Source organism: Pelmatolapia mariae, linkage group LG4 (assembly GCF_036321145.2).
Source record: "Pelmatolapia mariae isolate MD_Pm_ZW linkage group LG4, Pm_UMD_F_2, whole genome shotgun sequence".
NCBI classification, from domain to species: Eukaryota; Metazoa; Chordata; class Actinopteri; order Cichliformes; family Cichlidae; genus Pelmatolapia; species Pelmatolapia mariae.
This window is the reverse complement of record NC_086230.1, coordinates 11,774,225-11,796,772: the sequence shown is the minus strand read 5'-3', so window position 1 is coordinate 11,796,772 and position 22,548 is coordinate 11,774,225. Positions and strand designations below refer to the sequence as shown.

Below are 22,548 nucleotides of genomic sequence, written 5' to 3'. Positions count from 1 at the left end.
GACGGGGACCTTCAGAATAAAACAGGAAGCACACGACAGACAGAGACACAGACGCAGACTCATAAGCAAGCACAATAACATCACGGACAGACAGAGAAGACCAAACACAGGCCACCTAAACTAAACATGAGGGCAAGCTAACAAAACCCCAAACCAGAATACTCATCATGATCGGCAAAGGAACAGAACACAATTACAATCAAAGCACCAGAGGATAAAGAACAATCCATAATGCAGAAAATAAACTAAAACATAAGAAACTCAAAATGCTGGGTCGAACCGACCCAGGACCGTGACACCATAGACAGACGGAGGGAACACAGAAGTGGGGGCAGGCAGGCAAAGAACAGAAACCTAACAAGTGGCAATTCACAACAGAATACATACTCGGAATGAACAAAAGCATAAGGAAACACAAAACACTGAGTCCTCAGACTCAGGACCATGACACATTTCTGATTTAAAAAATATTATATGGAACAGAATATGATGCCGTCCAGATAGCAAGGCTTTGCTTAGTTTCCAAATAATAATGGCAAACAACTGACTTAGCTTCTACATCTGGAAAGCTTCTGAACACACAATGGAACATATCTCTGCATGACGTGTCCTGGCTCAGGACACTGTCACTCATGTCTTGATGCATGCTTGATGCATGTCTTGATGCATGCTTGATGCATGTCTTGATGCATGCTCAAGCAGTCAATCAGTAAATCCCAAAAGGTTGATTGTGTTCATCTGGATGTAGCGTTTTCAGTGGGAGAAACATTTCGTCACTCATCCAAGTGACTTCTTCAGTCTTAGCTGACTGCAGGTTTCCCCAATCTTATAAAGTACATTTGTGTAATGACTGAAACCAGCCCACTGAAGGAACAATGAGCTGGGAGGTCAGTTCCTTGATCATTAATATGCAAATTGCCATGAAATTAATCAACAACCACTGTTCAAAGCCCACTGATCATTGATCAATGACCACTGATCGAAGACCACTGATCAATGGCCATGAGTACCATTTGCAGAGAGTCGGGGAATGGATACAAACATCTTTCGCCATAGTAAGATGGCGAAAGATGTACCCTTAGATCCCCCTCCTTGATTCAGAGATGGTCTTTCCCTTTCATGTAAATGGCCTCCTTGACTCCCTACTCAAACCAGTGTTCCCCCCTGTTCAGGATGTCTACATCCTCATCATTGAAAGAGTGTCCTCTGGCCTGTAGGTGTGAATAGACTGCGGAGTCCTGGCATGACAAGGTAGCTCTTCTGTGTTGTGCCATCCACTTCACCAGAGGTTGTTTGGTTTCCCCCATGTATAAATCATGGCAATCCTCCTGGCACTTCAAAGCGTACACTACATTACTCTGTTTGTGTCAGGGAGGACCAGATCCTTGGGGTGGACCAATTTTTGGCGCAGTGTGTTTTGGGGTTTAAAAGCCAGGGAGACGCAGTGATTGGAAAAAAAAGTGTCTCAACTTTTCCGATACTCCTGACACATACAGGATCACTACGGGTTTTCACTTAGTCAGCGGTTGTCCTTCTCTCCTGAATCGGCTTTCTTCAGGCGCCTTCCCAGCTTTGACAAATGTCCACATTTACTCAGCGCCTTCTTGACATAATGTTCTTCTGCTTCCCTGGCCGCTGTGTCTGTGGGGATGGTTTTCGCTCTATGTTGTATTGTCCTGATGACACCCAGTTTATGCTCCAGTGGATGGTGAGAGTCAAACCTTAAATACTGATCCGTATGTGTAGGTTTCCAGCACACATCAGCTTTCAAATGTCCCCCATTACTGATAGAAATCTCACAGTTTAAGAAAGCTAACCTTCCAATTTTCATATCCTCCCTGGTGATTTTGATGTGTTGGTCCACCAAGTTAATGTGATCCGTGAATTGCGGTTCTGGTCCGTGAAGATTTGATTTTCACCCAGTAGTCATCCACATACCTGAATCAATGACTTGGTGGTGTTCCAGTGTAGGATAGCAAAGCCCTCTTTTCCACTTCTTCCATATGCAAATTGGCCACAATGGGCAAAACTGGGGAACCCATGGCACACCCATGTTTCTGCCTGTACTACTGACCCCTGTGTATGAAATTAAGACACAGTTCCAAAAGCAAACACACTTGGTCGGTGCTGAGAGTGGTCCTGTTGCTGAGGGTCATCCTGTAATCTCTTACGAACTACCTCCAACCCTTCAGTGATGTAACATCGTACGAGACCATGGTTTCATCTGCCTCCATAATGACATCTCTCACCTTCTCAACAAAATCCAAGGTGTTCTGGATGTGGTGTTCAGAGCTACCTACCAGCGGGTTAAGGATCGAAGCCAGAAACTTAGAGATGTTATAGGTGACCGTGTTGATCATACAGACAATTGATCTTAAAGGTGCACCCTGTTTATGTATCTTTGGTAAACCATACAGACTTGGTGTAGATTCCCCTGGGTATAGCCTGTGGTATGAGGTCTGGTCAATAGCATTGTCTTCTCCTAACTGCTTCAGACAATCTATTACCCCCTTTTTCCAAACACTGCGTCTCCGTGGCTTATAAACACCAAAACATGCTGCGCCAAAAATTGGTTCACCCCAAGGATCGGGTCCCCTGACACAAACAGAGTAATGTAGTGTATGCTGTGAAGTGCCAGGAGAATTTCCATGATTTATACATCGGGGAAACAAAACAACCTCTGGCAAAGCAGATGGTACAACACAAAAGAGCCACCTTGTCAGGCCAGGAATCCGTAGTCTCTTCACACCTACAGGCCAGAGGACATTCTTTCAATGAGGAGGATGTAGACATCCTGGACAAGGAGGAATGCTGGTTTGAGTGGGTAGTGAAGGAATCCATTCACGTGAAAAGGGAAAGACCATCTCTGATTTGAGGGTAAGGGTACATCTTTCGCAATCTTACAATGTTATGACTGCAGTCATTTCCAAACTCTCTGTGAATGGTACTTGTAGCCTTTGATCAGTGGTCTTCGATCAGTGGTTGTTGATCAATGATCTTGACAATTTGCTAATTAATGACCAAAGAACTGACCTCACAGCCCATTGTTCATTCAGTGGGCTGGTTTCAGTTATTGTGCAAATTGTACTGTTTATAAGATTGGGGAAACCTGCAGTCAACTGAGACTGAAGAAGTCATTTGAATGAGTGATGAAACATTTCTTCCACTGAAAACGCTACGTCCAGATGAACAGAATCAACCTTTTGGGACTATCACTCATGTCCCACAGCTCAGATCTCAACATTAGTGAAGCAGTGTGGGATAATCTTTTCAGAGAACAGAACAAAAGGCAGCCAACATCCAAAGAAGAGCAGCAGACCAGTAATATTTTTAACATTGTAAAGGTAAACATTCCACTGCTGGGGGTTCATGAGGAACCATATTTGCCATATTAAAATTACAGTTTCAACTTGATGACAATGCCGGATTAAAAGATGACAATAATCTTAAATCAGTTGTATTTTCATGAGGGTAGAAACTACCAGCACTGTGCTGTAAAATATGTTGAAGAAAAATCCTCCATCTTACCTCAGGAAGGCTTTTAACGATATCCTTAACTTCTTTGATCTTTAGTGCAGGTTTCCAAGGTATTGAAATTGTGCTTTTTGTTGTTTTCTCTGAAAAAAGAAAAGTGATTAAAATATGAGCATGTTCACTTTGGGATTATTAGAATTACTGATGTTCACCAGATAATCTTTACCATGTCTCCATGTCTTCATTGAGTTGCTATCATGTGATTGGCTGATTGGATTTTTTGCATTAATGAGCAGTTGGACAGTTGTACCAAATCAAATGACTGGTTAGTGTCTTTTAGAAAGTACAACTATTCATTACAGAACACACCTGGTCTATTTTGAATACAAAGACATGGGGAAATAATATTTATTCAAACTGCAAACAAAACTACTATAGTACTTAGCTGTGTGCACGTATGTGCTAAAACATTTGTAAATGCTGACATAAAGTAAGAAAAGCTCTTCATTTTTGCACAATCAAACCACTGTTGTGAAGGATTTCACTCATTGTTTGGAGAACTTCAATTATAATTTCAGAATTGAGCCAAATTAAAGGTACACCCACAGTCATCTCACATAATCAGAGGTTCAAAGGACGACCCTGAAACTCGGTAGAAAATAGACTGAAACTGTTTTTCTTCTACTTCTACAAAAAATACACAAAATAGAAGTTCAACACAGCATTCAAGTGCTTTTAGTGTTTGAACAACTCACTCAGTTTCTCTTCAGGTTCTTTCTTAACATTCAGCTGTTTGATTGCTGTGTTTTTTGCCACATCTCTGTTATTTCCACTGATTTCAGATCTTGGCATGTCAGGATGATGTGTAGTCTTCTGTTTTAAAAACAATGAAGAATATTTTAGTATTTTTTGTGAATAACTGGACTGTATTGGGTAAAAGCGTACATTTGTAATTTGTTTTGTATGTCATGCTGAACCATAGTATTTGCCACATTTCTAGCTTGATGATGGTGCTGGTGTAGAGTAATCTCAGATCAGTGACATATTCAAAACGTCCAGCAATGTAAAGTACAGTAAAACATTAAAATAAAATAATTTATCTTGCCTCAGAAGGGATGTTAACAATACCCTTTACCTCTTTCATCTGTAATGCATATTTTCCAGGTGTTGGAATTGCACTTGTTACTCTGTCTGAAAAAAGAGGAAGAGTTATTTTCATACACAAACAAGGTCTTTGTTATCCAAACATACCAATAGGAAATATACTGGAAATGTCACCTTTGATACCACTTCTGCCAGTATGGTTAGAGGCAACAGCAGGCACAGTCTCATCCTCATCATTATCACTTTCTTCATCCTCATCATCCTCAGTGATAGGCTCATCATCCTCAGTGATAGGCTCATCATCCTCAGTGATAGGCTCATCATCCTCAGTGATAGGCTCATCATCACCAACAACATCTTCATCCATATGCTCATCTTCTTGTTCTTCATCTTCATCTTGATCTTTAACACGATCTTCCTTGTGTTCTTATACAAAAGAGATATAAATGTTTAAAATATTACCATGTACACTGAGATTTTCATAACTAGTTCTGAGCTAATGCATACTCCTTTTTCTGAACTTCCTTGGTATATTTTTAAAACAACTGATTAAAAATAATACTACAATGTTTGCATGCTTTTGATTAATATTTTCAAAAGTTCTCTGGTTTTGAGGTATGATAGAAGGAACAGCAGACAATAGAAAGAGAGAAAAGAAAATAGATTGAAACTGGATTTCTACTACTTCTACAAAAAATGCACAAAATAGAATTTCAACATTCAAGTGCTTTTAGTGTTTGAACAACTCACTCAGTTCCTCTTGGGGTTCTTTCTTAACATTCAACTGTTTGATTGCTGTGTTTGTTGCCACATCTCTGTTATTTCCAGTGACTTCAGATGTTGTCGTGTCAGGATGATGTCTAGTCTTCTGGTGCAAAGATAGTCAATTATATATTAGTACCCTTATTTATAATTTCTTTTAAATGGTAAGTTTGGATGGAGTAAAAGTAGATCAGGAAAATAATATGCAGTTTTATTATGAAAATAATTTTGAGCAAAATTCAATTTAATCAATTTCTATTTATATAGCACCAAACCATAAAAACATTCACCTCAAGTTGGACAGTTTTATTTTGAAAGCAATTTTAAACAAGATCCATTTGAAACACATGTTCAAGTGTGAGGCATTGGTTGGAAATAAATTAGAAATATCTTTAACACACAATGGAACACTGTCAGTCATGGATCGGCTGCCCCACAGCTTTGACCTCAACATTAGTGAAGCAGTGTGGGATCATCTTGTCAGAGAACAGAACAAAAGGCAGCCAAAATCCAAAGAAGAGCTTTAGATGTCCTTCAAAAAGCCTGGAGAACTATTCCTGCTTCTCTCCACCGCAGGGAAAAGGGTAACACTACCTGGGTCTGGGTGCAGTTTCCCCCTCCAGGGGCAAGGGTACCTAGACCTGGGGTATAGAGTACGCTTGGGGAGTGTGATTGTGTGTACAGTGTCTCTCTATGTCTGTCTCCACGTTGGGTGAGTGCTGAGTAATTGCATATGAGAGCATGAGTGTGGGAATGGATGTTTGTATCTGTGTGTGCCTGTTTGTTTGTGTCTATATGTCAGGTTGGGTATCAGACGCCACCTCTCTAGGGACATCTCAGGCTAGTGGCAGATGCCCTCAGACATCGGTGCATTGGTGGTTCTTTGTGTCCGGGGATGGGCATCCAGGTACACACCGGCTCACTCCTGGTCGCTGCTTGTCGGGGCCTGGAGCCTGGGGCTCGCTCGGGCCCCTTCGGGGGTGGGGTGCCCTCGGCCTGGGCTCGGTCGCTCTGGCACAGCTGGCTGCCGGCGGAGCTCACGGGCACGTCACTGCAACCCCCCCTGGCTTCTGCCCCGCGGCTGCTGAGAGACCCCTCATCTGGGGCTCTCCTCAGCTCTTTCTGGGATAGTGGCACGGTTGCCCTTCCGTTGATCTTCCTTGGTCTCTTGTGCTCTGAGGGCCTCTGGATGTCTGGAGCCTTTATCTCCTCCATACCTGCTTCATGCCCTGGAGGACGGGGCTGTGGCCCCCCCACACCCTCTAGCAGATCATTACATGAAGGAACCTGTTACATACAAGCGTGCTCATGCTCACAGGTGTACACACGAGTGCTCACACACACAAACTGCACCCTTTTTGGCTCCTACCCCAAAGCACACTGTGCGCTGTCGATCTTACGTGCTGCACAATAATATTCAATATTTAGTATTTACTGTTATATTCACATAGATCATCGCGATGATATTGTTTATTATATTGCTCTTTTTTTTTGTTGCTTATTTTCTCTTTTTTCTTTCTCAACAGGTGATCCAGGTGATTGATATATGTATTTTTTGTCTGATTATTTTGTTGGTTTTTGTTTTTTGCCCTTTATCTCCGTTCCTCTTCCCCGCTGTTTTTCTTTCCCTCTTTCTTTCTCCCCTTTCTTTTCCCCAGTCAAGTCTGTCCCGTGTTTAGCAAGTGAAAATAAAATAAAATAAACAATTAAAGCAAAGGTGAATCAAATAGACCAATACGGCGAGGCTGGGATGGTCCATTTGGTAAAGTAAATCTGTTGGGCATTCTTTGTCTTTAGACAATAATTCTGATGGCAGAAGAACCAAATGGGACAGGCAAAAAAAAAAGAAAAAAAAAAAGACAAGGCTGGATTAAAAGATAAAAGTAATTTTGAATCAGCTGTATTTTCATGAGGGTGGAAACTACCAGCACTGTAACGTGCTGTAAAATATTTTGAAGAAACTTCCTCCATCTTACCTCAGGAAGGCTATTAATGATACCATAAGCTTCTTTAATCTTCAGGGCAAGTTTCCCAGGTATTGGAATTGTGCTTTTTGTTGTCTTCTCTGAAAAAAAGAAAAGTAATTAAAATATGAGCATGTGCACTTTGGGATTATTAGAATTAGTTTGATGTTGATGTTCAGTCTGATCTTCAGCAGATCATCTTATCCATGTCTTCATTGAGTTGCTGTCATGTGATTGGCTGATTAGATTTTTTCATTAATGAGCAGCTGAACAGCTGTTGTCCTACTGGGAGACTTCAATGCTCACGTGGGCAACGACAGAGAGACCTGGACGGGCGTGACTGGGAGGAACGGCCTCCTGGATCTGAACCCGAGCAGTGTTTTGTTGTTGGACTCCTGTGCAAACCACAGTTTGGCCATAATGAACACCATGTTCAAACATATAAGAGTGTCCATAAGTGTGGCACCAGGATGCTCTAAGCCGCAGGTCGATGATCGATTTTGTAATCGTATCACCAGACCTAAGGCCATATGTTCTGGACACTCGGGGGGGAGAGGGGCTGAGCTGTCAACTGATTACCACCTGGTGGTGAGTTGGATCAGGTGGAGGATGCTGGACAGACCTGGCACACCTAAACATATAGTGAGGGTGTGCTGGGAACGTCTAGCAGAGGCCCAGGTCCGCGAGATCTTCAACGCACATCTCCGGCAGAGCTTCAACAGCATTCCAAGGGAGACTGGGGACATTGAGTCTGAATGGACCATGTTCAGCATCTCCACAGCCAAAGCTGCTGCAGTCAGTTGTGGCCGCCATGTGGTTGGTGCCTGTTGTGGTGATAACCCCCGAACCAAACGGTGGACAACAGAGGTGAAGGGAGCCACCAAGCTTAAGAAGGAGTCCAATCGGGCTTGGTTAGCCTTGGTGGCTTCGGAGGCAGCTGACAGGTACTGACAGGCCAAGCGGAATGTGGTGCAGGCAGTAGCTGAAGCAAAAACTCGGGTCTGGGAGGAGTTCGGAGAGGCCATGGAAAAAGACTTTCAGACTGCCTCGAACAGATTCTGGCAAACCGTCAGGTGACTCAGGGGGGGAAAGCGGTGCTCTACCCGCACTGTGTATAGTGCAGGTGGAGCACTGCTGACTTCGACTGTGAAAATTGTCGGGCGGAGGAAGGAATACTTCGAGGACCTCCTCGAAGTCGCCAATGTCCGGGGGCGAGGTCACTGAGGAAGTTAAAAAGCTCCTTGGTGGCAGAGCCCCTAGGATGGTCGAGGTCTGCCACGCGTTATTGAAGGCTCTGGATGTTGTAGATGACACGGCTCTACAATTTTGCGTGAAGATCAGGGGCAGTACCCCTGGATTGGCAGACCGGGGTGGTGGTTCCCATCTTTAAGAAAGGGAACTGGAAGGTGTGCTCCAACTATAGGGGAATCACAGTCCTCAGCCTCCCTGGGAAGCTCTCTGCCATGGTGCTGGAAAGGAGAGTCTGTCCTTTAGTCTAACCTTGGATACAGGAGGAACAATGCTATTTTTGTTCTGGTTGTGGAACACTGGATCCGCTCTTTATCCTCTCAAGGATACTTGAGGGTGCATGGGAGTTTGCCCAACCAGTCTACATGTGTTTTGTGGACTTGGAGAAGGCATTCGACCATATCCCTCTGTGTAACCTGTGGGGGGTACCATTCAATCCTGATACAACCGTTGCAAGAGGTTTGTCCGCATAGCCGGTAATAAGTTGGACTCGTTCCTGTGGGTGATGTCACTGATTCTGTTTGTAATTTTTATGGACAGAATTTCTAGGCACATCCAAGTAGCAGAAGGCTACGAAAGAGGGTCTAAGAGTAGAGCAGCTGCTCCTTCACATCGAAAGGAGCCAGCTGAGGTGGTTCATGCGTCTGACAAAGATGCCTCCTAGACGGGTGAGGTGTTCTGGCCATGTTCCACCAGGAGGAGGCCCCAGGGCAGACCCAGGACACATTGGAGAGATTATATCTCTTGGCTGGCCTGGGAAAGCCTCGGTGTTCTCCCAGACAAGCTGGAGGAGGTGACAGGGGAGAGGAAGGTCTGGGCTTCTCTGCTTGGGCTGCTGCCCCCGTGACCCGGCCCCGGATAAGTGGAAGAAGATGGATGGATGGATGGATGGATGGGACAGGTGTACCAAATAAAATGGCTGTTTAGTGTCTTTTGGAAAGTAAATAATACTTATTCAAACTGCAAACAAAACTACTATAGTAGTTATCTGTGTGCACACGTGCTAAAACATTTGTAAATGTAAACATGTAAATCAAGTGCTTTTAGTGTTTGAACAACTCACTCAGTTTCTCTTCAGGTTCTTTCTTAACATTCAGCTGTTTGATTGCTGTGTTTTGTGCCACATCTCTGTTATTTCCAATGACTTGAGGTCTTGGCATGTCAGGATGATGTGTAGTCTTCTGTTTTAAAAACAATGAAGAATATTTTAGTATTTATTATGAATAATTGGACTGGATGGGGTAAAGCATACATTTGTAATTTTGTAGTTTTGTATGTCATGCTGAACCATAGTATTTGCCACATTTCTAGCTTAATGACGGTGCTGGTGTAGAGTAATCTCAGGTCAGTGACATATTCAAAACTTCCAGCAATGTAAAGCACAGTGAATCATTTAAATAAAATAATCTGTCTTGCCTCAGGAGGGATGTTAACAATACCCTTTACTTCTTTCATCATAGGTGTTACACTGTCTGAAAAAAGAGGAAGAGTTATTTTCATACACAAACAAGGTCTTTGTTATCCAAACATACCAATAGGAAATATATTGGAAATGTCACCTTTGATACCATTGCTGCCAGTATGGTTAGAGGGAACAGCAGCCACAGTCTCATCTTTATCATTATCATCTTCTTCATCCTCATCTTCCTCAGTGCTAGGCTCATCGTTACCGACATCAACTGCATCCATATCCTCATCTTCCTCTTCTCCATCGTCATCTATATCTTTAACATGATCTTCCTCACTCTCTTCTTCAGAAGAAGAGATATAAATCTGTGTAGCTTCTTTATCTTCATTTTTTTTAGTGCCCTGCTCATTGTCCCATACATCATCTTCATCCATATCCTCATCATCCTCTTCTCCATCCTCATCTTCTGTCACGTCCGGGGTGGCGGACGTGTGGAGTTGAAGATAGGACCCAAAATGCGGCAGCTCTGGTGCAGGTGAGTATTTATTGAACAGGAGTAGATACAAACAGAAGTGGCGGGTGAACATGAAACTGGAAAACCTAAACTGGGCAAAACTAACAAAACAAACCAGAACGAAGATGCAGGGAGGTACGGGGAAATACACAGAGAGCCGGACGGAGAGACGCAGGAAGACCGAGGGGAACAACACAGATGAACCAGCAACTAACAGAGGCAGACACGAGGTTTAAATACACAGAAGGATAACGAGGGAATGAGACACAAAAGGAGGGCACAGCTGGGAGTAATCCGACCTGACGAGACAGGGGAAAAGTAATCTGAACACACTGAGATCAGACACGGACCTTCAAAGTAAAACAGGAAACACATACACGTAATGACATAGCACACCAACTTAACACAGACTGGGGGACACAGAACATAGGAACATGAACCATGAAACAGAAGAGTACAAACACCCAAGGTAACCAAAACCACAGAATAATAATAAACTAAAACATAAACATAAACACGGAGTCACAGACTCTGGACCATGACATCTTCATTATGAACTTCCTTGTAATATTCTTTCAAGAAATAGAAATGTTTAAAATATAACAATGTAAACTGAGATTTTTGTAACTTTTTCTCAGTTTCAATTTAATTTTCACACAAGTGCCGTATTGCGGGATGAAAACAATAGAAGAACAAAAACAATACAGTTATCATTACGGAATAGTTACAGGTAAGTGGCATGGCACAAACTTGATACGGGTAAAAGTTAAAATCTAATTTGTTTCGAAGGCCAGTTTAAACAGGTGGATTTTTAAACGTGACTTGAAATATTGAATGGATTCCGATGGACGGACATCAATCGCCAGGCTATTCCAAAGTTTAGGTGGAGCAATAGCAAAAGCACAATGCCCCCTAGTCTTCCGTCTGGACATTGGTTGCACTAAGAGCCATTGATTAGAGGATCTAAGTGCTCTCTTGGGGGTATATAGGTCAAGGAGGTTGATTAAGTAGCTGGGCGCCAAGTTATTTACAATTTTAAAAGTGTACAAAAGGATTTCAAAAACAATACGGTATTTGACGGGAAGCCAGTGAAGCTTGGCTTAGACAGGTGTAATATGATCAGGTCTTCTGGTGCCGCTTAAAAAACGTGCTGCAGCATTTTGGACAAGTTGCAGGCGTTGGATGAGGGAAAGTTGGAGGCCTAGATAAAGAGAATTGCAACTCTTTTTTTCTCAACTTCTGTAGGGTATTTATCAAAACTACTGAAGTTTTGAAAGAGCTTATTAAAAATAATATAATAATGTTTGCATGCTTTTGGTTCATATTCTCAAACATTCTCTGGTTTTGAGGCACAGATAGAAGAAAGAGCAGACAAACCTGTTAAGAGTTCCTGGGACTCAAGGTCTGATGATTGTCGTTTTCTTTTTTTTTGTCTATATCCTTTAGTGGTTAGATCACCTCTCTGTGATAAGTTAATTCAACAGTTTATTCAGTAAAATCAGATTTTTGTAGATTCACAGAAATGCAAAAAAAAAAAAAAAGAAAGTACCTTGAACCAAAAGTGCAGAGGAGCTTTCTTGTGGTAAATAGATGACTTCCATTTTCTACATGAATCTTTTCCTGCAAGCTTCTCAAACTCAGGTGGACTGTAAAAGGAGCCTTCAAACTCAATACAATCTTTACCTATAGTTATAAAGAAAAATGTAATCATTTTCATGAAAAATTATTTATTGATTTATTGATTTATATATTTCACTGTGTGTACAAAAATAGAAAAGGAAAGACTGGTAAGACTGGTAAGAAAGGTAAGACTGTACTTACCTTTTCTCAACTTCTCTACATCCATCCAACCCCTTTTGTCTCCACATTTTACACGCCAGAGGTCTGTTTTTTGCAACACCAAAAAAAAGGAAGAAGTAATTTCTCCATTAAAAAAATATTGTAAATGTATTTTCATGGACAATTTACAATGTACTATTAATTTGCAATTGTAGAGGTTGTATAAAGAGAGATGCCAGTTGTGGGAGTATTTCCTACTTTCATTGTAATAGTTGTGATAATGCAAATATTTATAATTCAATTCAGGTTTATTTATATAATACCAAATCACAACAACAGTCACTTCAATGCATTCTGTTGGAAGGTACAGACCCTGCAATAATACAGAGAAAACCCCAAAAATCAGATAACCCCTTATGAGCAAGCACTTTGGTGACAGCGGCAAAGAAAAACTTTTTAACAAGAAGACTCGGGCAGAACCAGGCACAGAGAGGGTCAGCCATTCTGTCACGACCAGTTGGAGTGAAGGAGGGAGACAGGACAAAAGACATGCTGTGGAGTTGGTTCTTCATTAGGTGATGCTGCCTAAATGAAGTGAAAATGTTGCCTGTCTTATTGTCACTTTGGATGAAAACTTGAAATACATCAGTTTGCTCCATTATCTAACAATCTTTTGGGGGGGGTTTTCCCCTTAAATTTTACATTTTGATAAAGCCAAAAATATTCTCCAGTGAAGGTAGGATGCAATGCTAAGATCCTTGGAGAGAGTTTCCTAAACCTATATCTGCCAAAATCATGCAATCACGTAAAAATAATTTTAATGTAATTATGCATGTCTTTATCTGAAGGAACAAAAGACAGGCAGTTTCATTTAGGCATATATATCATATATATGCATTTAACAACTAGGAGGACAATAAAGAATAGGAAGTACCCTCAAAACTGCCATGTCTCATTATAGCCTGCAACTTCAACAGCTTCAGAAAAATTCTACTGCGTTCACAGAAATATATTTTAAATAAATAGATCTTCACAGTAAAATGACTTACTCTTGTCATCTTTATCATCCGCGACTCTCTTTCTTTTCTTCAGGCTAGTTCTTCCTTCTTCCATTTTGTAATTTTAATCTATCAACACAGAAAAATCAAAAAGTTTTTTTTTTTTTCAAAAATATGCACCACACTATGTGGCATTTTTTATATGAGATAAATCTTGCATTTTCTATTAGCTTTTAACATTTTAATCTAATTGTAAGTAATTCTGTTGTTCCTCTGTGGGTGACAGGAAGGAAGGAAAAACTGCCTGTCTAGGCAATGAGACTGAAAACATCTGAATACAAAGATGAAGTCTCGGTACTTTTATCCATATTATCCATATAGCTTAGCGGTTTAGACTTAACTGCTAACACTATCCAAATCAACAAATCTACTATATACACAAATGCCCCCTATATAGATGTGTGTGTGTGTGTGTGTGTGTGTGTGTGTGTGTGTGTGTGTGTGTGTGTGTGTGTGTGTTTGTGTGTGTATTTATAAACAAAGTTACATTCTGTAATTACAGTAACACTAAGGTCTATAACATCAGAAACCACAGGAGAGCAAATAGAAAGCACATCTGTGCATAAGTTCTAGCAATCATATATCCGTTATCCATGTATAAAAACACTATATATAACTTTTTAAAAAAAAGAAGAAGAACAGAGAGGCTAAACACCAGAATAGGGACTTACCTCTGTCGCCGACTAGATAGCAGATGATGTTCCAGAACAGGAAAATGAAACTTAACTTTTCAGTTACACTGGAAAAATAAACACTCCCAGTCGTTAAGGTGTGTACATTGACTTCCGGTAAAGACGGCAAGTTTTACAGGTAAGACGATTTAAACTGACATTTACAGTCGCTATTTATATGTGGAGAGAAACCTAAAAACGGTTGCAAATGCACGTACGGTATGATTTACAAATGTGTATAATTTTGAGAGAAATTTCACACTGCCAGCTTCGCCGAGATCCGCAAACTTCAGCTGTGTTCATGTCCCAGTGTAAAACTGGGACATTTGAGTTTCCTCCGTATACCTGCATTTTGTTTATTTATTTATTCAAATAAAGTGGTCGTCCCTTTTTCTAAATACAGCAGAAAATATGATGTACCAATTACAGACAGTACACAGTTCCCTATATAATAATCTGCTGCTGCATGCTGGACGATCTTCTGTTGGGAAAAGTCAGTCAATGCGCAGTTGCAGAACACAATGGATGCACATCACTGTGGATCATCCTCTGGAGTAAACATATGCTAACTAATCTCTTTATATTTTTGAATATAAATATAATCCAGGTAATGTGGAATAACACTGATGTTAATTGACCTTTCTCTAATTAAAACAGGCTAACATTAATGTTAGCATAATAAATAACCAAGGACATTTGAGTGTATAACAGGTTAGTGTCTGTAATTGGTAAATCTATGTTTTCTAGTAAAGTGGCCAAGAGCTATTCTGTTTATTTAGAAAAGAAACGTCTGGAAGCTTGTATGTGTCAGTTTTACACTGGGGCTTAAACGTTACGTTTGTGCCTCGACTACACAGTAGCCTATGGATATTTCTCTGCATATCCATGTAACAAGATACATCAACATTAGAAGAGTATGTATAGGTTTCAAATAAACTGAGCGAAAGTTTCTTCATCTGAGCAACCTCTGAACTATAATGTGTTTAGTCCGGTCTAATTTTTTTTTTATGTAAAATGAACTGTTGTGACCGGTCGACATTAGCCCATGATAACTTCATAAATCTTGCCTTTTAGTTATTTAGGAGTTGATTTATTAATTTATTTAATAGTAATAGTAAAGGAGGGGCAAGATGTCTAGGCAGGGTGGCACCTATTCAGTGAAGTAGGTGAAATTCTCCTATATGTAAATGGAATTAACAAAATATTCACAAAAACACTTAAAAACTATTTATATGCATCATTGCCTCTTCTAAGAAAACAAAGAGAAGCTGATTTTTACAAGTTTTATAGTAGAAAAACTATTAAAAAACTGTGGCAGTGCAGTGTGCTGATTAGAAATGATTGTGTGGTTCTTTCACCTATGCTGAGCCACTACACAGACTTTAAGATCCCTCACCTACTGAGTTTCACTTTAAACCCTGACTGTACTCATTTTACTTTCACCCACAATCTAGGCAACAGAAAATAGTTATTTTTTAAAATTCTTTTTCACTGCATTTAAAGTACATCCATTAGAATTAAATCAGAATATTTTTTATTATCATGTACTAATCGTATTTTATTCTTATATTAATATAATATACCATGGTTCAGTTACCTTTGTACAAATATGATTAATTGAATTGTGCTTTAAGGAGATTATTTTTACTTTCATACTTTGAGTACAGTTCAGAGCCTGTACGTTTTCACTTTTACAGTATGGAACGCTATCACGTTAATACCAGAGGATGCTCGGTACTAGAGTTGGATGTCTCAAGACCGGTCTTGGTCTCTAGACCACTTTTTACGTGGTCTTGGTCTTGTCTTGGTCTCGACGGACTTTGGTCTTGGTCTTGTCTTGGGCTAGGATCCCTCGGTCTTGTCTTGGTCTCGCTGTCTCGGTCTTGCTGTCTCAGCTCGACACAGCGGTCGGGAGATTTGGAGTCAACAGTATCCATGACACACAACATAACGTTCGATAATGTGTCATGCGCAAAAGCATCACCTCTAAGAACCGTGCTTAGAGAGTGCTTTGTAGTGAATCAGAAGAGTCAACTCCCATTGAGCGAGAGCCGGCTCCTCACTTAATTTCCTTTCGTTGCTCAGCTCTGCTCCCTGGGAGCTCAGCTGCTCCCAGCAATATATATATATATATATTCAGCTGCAAGCTGAAAACATTTTTTTTTTAAATTATGTTTTGTGCTGATAGTTTATCTTCATATTAGAGGAAAGAATAAGTTGTTTCAAGCCCAAAAAACCACTATCTACACCAGAGGAGCAGCATCTGAAAGTCATCTCCTTAAGGAACAAGAAAAAAGCAAAGACCTGACACACAACCTGAGAGATCTACTGTTCACTGAAACCACATCAGGAATGGTCTCGGTGGAAAAGATGGCTATCAAGTTGTCATTTTTAAAGAAGGAAAAAATCTAAAAAAGACTGAGGTATGCCAAATTACACAAGAACTGGACAAATGGAAAATCAGTGGCAACTGGTCATATGGTCCAAAAGTGAAACTCCTGAGTTAAATCATTTGAAATTTGAACAAAGAAAAGTACCATCAGATTTGATCCATCATGTGTCAATGTGTCAATCAGTGCTTCATTTTATAACATGACAATGATCCCAAACACATTGTTATTCCAGAAAAAGCATACCCGGATAGAAAAACACAATAAAACACTATCAGTCATGGACTGAGCTCCCCAGAGTCTGGACCTCAACATCATCGAAGCAGTGTGAGATCATCTTCACAGAGAGCAGAACAAAAAGCGGTCAGCATCCAAAGACAGCTTTAAACATTCTTCAAGAAGCCTGCAGAACTATTCCTGAAGACTACTTAAAGAAATGAGAACAAAGCTGCATAAGCGAGTTCAGACTGTGTCGAAGAATAAAGGTGGTCGTACTAAATATTGACTTTCAAACTAGTTAGCATTTTAAAACTCACTTCCTTGGATCTACTTTTTTCCCTAGTAAAATATAAAGAAAACGTGGTGGGCCGAGACTTTTGTGTAGTACTTTAAATATTGTTTTCATTAGCATTTTTACAGTTCTGTTATCTGATTAAATATGAGATTAATGAAATGATATCAGATGACAATATTTTCTAACTATGGACAGACAAATTTGTATGAAAATTATTTTTCTTAATTAAATCAATTCGATATATCATCTGTCACACATTTGAGTGATAAATCACTAACACAGTAAAAGCTCATCTATTTCTTTTTCTTAGAAAGACCTGGTATTTTTCCTGGAATAATTGGAAATATCTTAAAAGACACCACAATTAAAATGATTCCTATTCCACAAAGCCATTTAGCTGCTACCCCAAGACCCCAACATAACAGTAGACACAATAAAGCCAGCAACAGAATTCTCTTCATGAGGTAAGACTTGCTGCACAACTCCCCCTCTGCATCTTTTCTTGCCCTTTCATCCTCTTGTCTCCACAGCTTTGTCTTCTGCTTCTTTAGCTCTTCATCCTTGTAATGCTCCCTCAGATTTTCCTCCTTTTTGCTGATTTCTTCATGTCTCTCTGCAAGGATGCTTTCCTGTCTTTTTCTGATTTTCCTCTCCTTCTCAGGATACAGCTCTGTCTTGTAGTAGCTACCTCCATTCAGGGCCACCAGGGTCTCGATCTTCTCCATAAAAGTTGTGACCTGCTTCTGGTCCTCCGGGGTTTTGTTGTTGAAGACGTGGAAGCCACCGCTACACTTGCGTATGAAGTTGCGGAGGTTCTCGTCACTCTCAGTAATGATGTTGTTTATTGTTTTGTTTTCCAGGCGATCCCCGTGGGTGAACAGCACGATGGTGTAGTCCCACACTCTTGGGCCAAACTTTGCTTCAATCAGCGTGTGGGTGTCTTGGTCTTCCTGAGTCAGCCTTCCTAAAGGAACAACATATGCAAAGACGTGGGGTCCTGGTTCCTGGAGTTTCAGGCGTTGAAGAATCTCTCGGATGATGTCCTCCTTGTTGCTTCCCTTCTTGAAAAGCCCAGGTGTGTCAATCACATTGACAGGTATATCTCCAACCTCCCCGGACTCTTTTTCACAGTGAACAGTGACGCTGCCCAGCTTCATCTCTGAACTGAACACCATTTTATTGAGGATGGTGTTCCCACTCGAGCTCTTGCCTGCACCACATTTTCCAAGAAGCATGATCCTCAACGGCTCTGTCAACCAAACAGAAAAGCATTTTTAAACACTATTCAGAGTTCATGAAAGTTGTTGTGCCCTTCATTCTGACTTCTGATATTAGCCGTGTTTATTTGTAGAAATTCGTTGCTTTCATATATTTGCCGAGACTGTTGCATCCCAGGGCACAAACAGTATGAACTTTTTTTTATTATGTTCTTACATTGTGGCAAATACAAAGCATTTTGGATAGCATTTGTTGATCAATATAGCAAAAAGAAAAGTAAAGTAATATTGTCTCATGTTACCATTTATGGTTTGTTTTGTTTTTATATACCTGTTGAAATATATATTTTTTTTATCTTACTTTTCAAAAAATAGAATTTTGTATGATTAACCAAAATGATCCAGGCATTAATGATTCTTTTACTGCAGAAATTGCTATTACGAAATTTAACTACTAATTTCAGTCATGTTATACTGATATTATTCTGGTTATTTTCCATAACTTGGTAGCTTTTTGGCAACAGAATCGCTACTGAGCAGAGATCCAAGAGACAACAGGCTCCAGGTGGCCAAGCCGAGACATGTAAGGCGAAAGTCAAAGTTCATTTAGAGAATAGAAAAGAGACTCAAAAAGTGACCTAAAACTATGAAGGTAGATATGTTGCAAAATGTGAGAGCTTGAAAATTTTCAGTTATATATAACAACCAGCTGTACATTCGTGCCCTATCCTTTCATATAAAAGGCATAAAGGGAACTCTTATTTACCACTGTGATTAGAAGTTTATATTCACTCATCGTGGGCATGAATATCATGGTAATTTGGGGGCATTTAACTATTTTTTTTAATTGTTCTTTCTCCAAGGTGAAATGATTGTAGAACATAGATATTTAAAGTTTCTTTTAGATTTTATCAAATCTGCACAGGGTCAAAAGTTTACATACAGGGTCAAATATATACAGCTGTGGTCAAAAGTTTACATACACTTGTAAAGAATATAATATAATGGCTCTACCGAGTGTCCCATTATTTCTAAAACTCTGATTTTTCTCTGATAGAGTGATTGGAACAGATACTTCTTTGTCACAAAAAAACATTCATGAAGTTTGGTTCTTTTATGACTTTATTATGGGTTAACAGAAAAAAGTGATCACATCTGTTGGGTCAAAAATATACATACAGCAGTGCTAATATTTGGTTACATGTCCCTTAGCCATTTTCACTTCAATTAGGCGCTTTTGGTAGCCATCCACAAGCTTCTGGCAAGCTTCTGGTTGAATCTTTGACCACTCCTCTTGACAGAATTGGTGCAGTTCAGTTAAATTTGATGGCTTTCTGACATGGACTTGTTTCTTCAGCATTGTCCACATGTTTTCAATGGGGTTTAAGTCAGGACTTTGGGAAGGCCATTCTAAAACCCTTATTCTAACCTGATTTAGCCATTCCTTTACCACTTTTGATGTGTGTTTGGGGTCATTGTCCTGTTGGAACACCCAACTGCGCCCAAGACCCAACCTTCGTGCTGATGATTTTAGGTTATGTTGAAGAATGTGAAGGTAATCCTCCTTCTTCATTATCCCATTTACTCTCTGTAAAGCACCAGTTCCATTGGCAGCAAAACAGCCCCACAGCATAATACTCCCACCACCATGCTTGATTGTAGGCATGGTGTTCTTGGGGTTAAAGGCCTCACCTTTTCTCCTCCAAACATATTGCTGGGCATTGTGGCCAAAAAGTTCAATTTTTGTTTCGTCTGACCACAGAACTTTCCTCCAGAAGGTCTTATCTTTGTCCATGTGATCAGCAGCAAGCTTCAGTCGAGCCTTAAGGTGCCGCTTTTGGAGCAAGGGCTTCCTTCTTGCACGGCAGCCTCTCAGTCCATGGAGATGCAAAACACGTTTGACTGTAGACAATGACACCTGTGTTCCAGCAGCTTCTAATTCTTGGCAGATCTGCTTTTTGGTGATTCTTGGTTGACTCTTTACCCTCCTGACCAATTTTCTCTCAGCAGCAGGTGATAGCTTGCGTTTTCTTCCTGATCTTGGCAGTGACGAAACAGTGCCATGCACTTTATACTTACAAACAATTGTTTGCACTGTTGCTCTTCGGACATGCAGCTGCTTTGAAATGGCCCCAAGTGACTTTCCTGATTTGTTTAAGTCAATAATTCGCTTTTTCAGATCCATGCTGAGCTCCTTTGACTTTCCCATTGTAGCGTTTGTGGGCGTTTGTATCCAATGAGCCCTATTTAACTGGCCTAAGAGAAGTCACCAGCTGTAGTCACTCATAATCACTCACAAGAAGTTAAGAGGCCATGCTATGAAGCTCAGTTCACTGACAACTTTCTAAGTCACCAAAATTGCTAATTCATGTTGCTGTATGTATATTTTTGACCCAGCAAATGTGATCACTTTTTTCTGTTAACCCATAATAAAGTCATAAAAGAACCAAACTTCATGAAAAATCAGAGTTTTAGAAATAACGGGACACTCGGTAGAGCCATTATATTATATTCTTTACAAGTGTATGTAAACTTTTGACCACAACTGTAGGTATATATAGGTATATGCCTGCTAATCTTTTGTTAACAAGTTGCACCTCAACCAGAAACTTTTGGTAGTCATCAACAAGCATGTGGCATAATTCCAGCTGAATGTTTGACCGCTCTTCTTTTCAGAGCTGGTTATTAAATTTATTTGGTTTGTTGGCAAATTACCGGGTTTTAAGCACAGTCTTGTTGTTGGCGACTGAAAGTCTTTGATTGAGGTGCAACTTGCTCAGAGTCATTTAACCAAATGTCACTGGGAGTGTATCTGTGTATATTTTAGTTTCTATGTATACTTTTCACACAGGGTCAAATATTTAGGTATATAAGCAGGACACAGAGGCAGGCAAAGCAGACAAAAGTAAAAAGAAGCCTTTATTCCAAAGATATGTACACTTTTCACCCTGTGTGGATTGGAGAAAATCCCAAAGAAAATCAGACTTGTACACCTAACTCTTTGTTTGTTTTTAGGTCATTAAAGATGTACAATCATTCCACCCTTGGAAATGAAGGGTCTGAAGAAATCACTGAAAGTCCAATATTATGAAGACATTCAGTAGATGTAAAGTTGACCACAACTCTTTCTGTGGTCCTGGGCTCCCTTACACAAAACCCCATTGCATTTCTTAATACTTATCGATCCTACAAACCTTAATTACTTAGCTAAGTAACTTATTAAATGACTAAGCTACTAATCTAAGCTTCACAACTTTGTAACTACCTAAAGTATTTGTAAAGTTTAATCACACATTTATAATGCTGGTGTACAGCTTAAAGAGTCTCTTGGTTTTGTAATATACAGTTAGATTTGCAATCAGTGATGGTTTAGCTGTGATGTAGAGTGAGATGAGAAGAGCTAAAAGCAGTAGAAGCAGGACACAGAGGCAGACAAAAGTAAAAAGAAGCCTTTATTCTAAAGATAGACTCTAAAGAGCAGATAAGTGGGAATAAGGAACATGAGAAACAAGATGCAGACATTAAATGAACATTAAATCAACATTAGAGGCTAAACGTGCACTTCTCAAAATCACTGTTTGCTAACTCGGTGTTTGTGTGTTAGTTAAACACACACACACACACTTACAGGAAGAAGGCAGATAAAAATAGTCACTGCCATTTTGGATTTTTTTCTTTTTATGAAAGTACTGTAAAAAACATTATAAAACGTATGTGGTTTTGTTTTCCCCCCATTGGAAGCTTATATTTTAGAGAATGGCTTCAATCTTCAAACATCTGAAATAAGCCCTATAAACTGGAATAGTCAACAGCTCAGCTAAAGCACCAGTATGACTCACACTGTTCTCTTTTTCTTTCTACATGTATCAGTTGAACAAAGGAAGACACGTGATTAAGAACATGCTGTGACAGTAAGAAGGAAACGCCATCCAACGACACCCACAGGGGCAAAAAAACATACAAAAAAATAAATAAAAACATTAAACTAAAAACTTTTAACTCAGCAGCATTTCCATATTTCATACTGACCCTTCTCCTGGTCACTTTCTGCTGAAACAGTTTTGCTGTCAGCGGCCGGAGTGCTCATGGTGGACTAAGACAGAGATATCACCAAAACTCAAATCTCAAAGTCTGTTAGGTGAAGCTTTCACCACAGCTTCCTCGGTGCTTTCTGTTTTAAACTGAGGGTGGGGCTCTACAGTCAAGTCACATACTGGCTGCCCTACGAGAATACCGCATCCACCAAGTTAAAGTCAAGTCCACATACGCTGAATAATTAGGTCAGTAGCGACAATCGGTCGCTCTGCAGGACATAGGTGTTATTTTTCTACCTGTTTCGAGCCAAGACTATTTCCACCCAACCTGTTTTATATAAACCTCTGAACTTGGCACTCTACCTGCATCTTATAGAGAGTCACTGGATGGGACAAACCTTTATTGTGCAA

General features: G+C 40.1%; 1 protein-coding gene across 1 annotated transcript; it reads right to left on the bottom strand.

Moving 5' to 3' along the window:
• Positions 1-17,179: 17,179 nt before the first annotated feature.
• On the bottom strand, positions 17,180-22,213 carry LOC134626015 (GTPase IMAP family member 7-like). Its single transcript, XM_063471467.1, has 2 exons — positions 22,133-22,213; positions 17,180-18,135 (listed from the first exon to the last, which is right to left on the bottom strand). The coding sequence occupies exons 1-2, from the start codon at positions 22,188-22,190 to the stop codon at positions 17,180-17,182; spliced, it is 1,014 nt and encodes a 337-aa protein (XP_063327537.1). The 5' UTR covers positions 22,191-22,213.
• Positions 22,214-22,548: the final 335 nt, after the last annotated feature.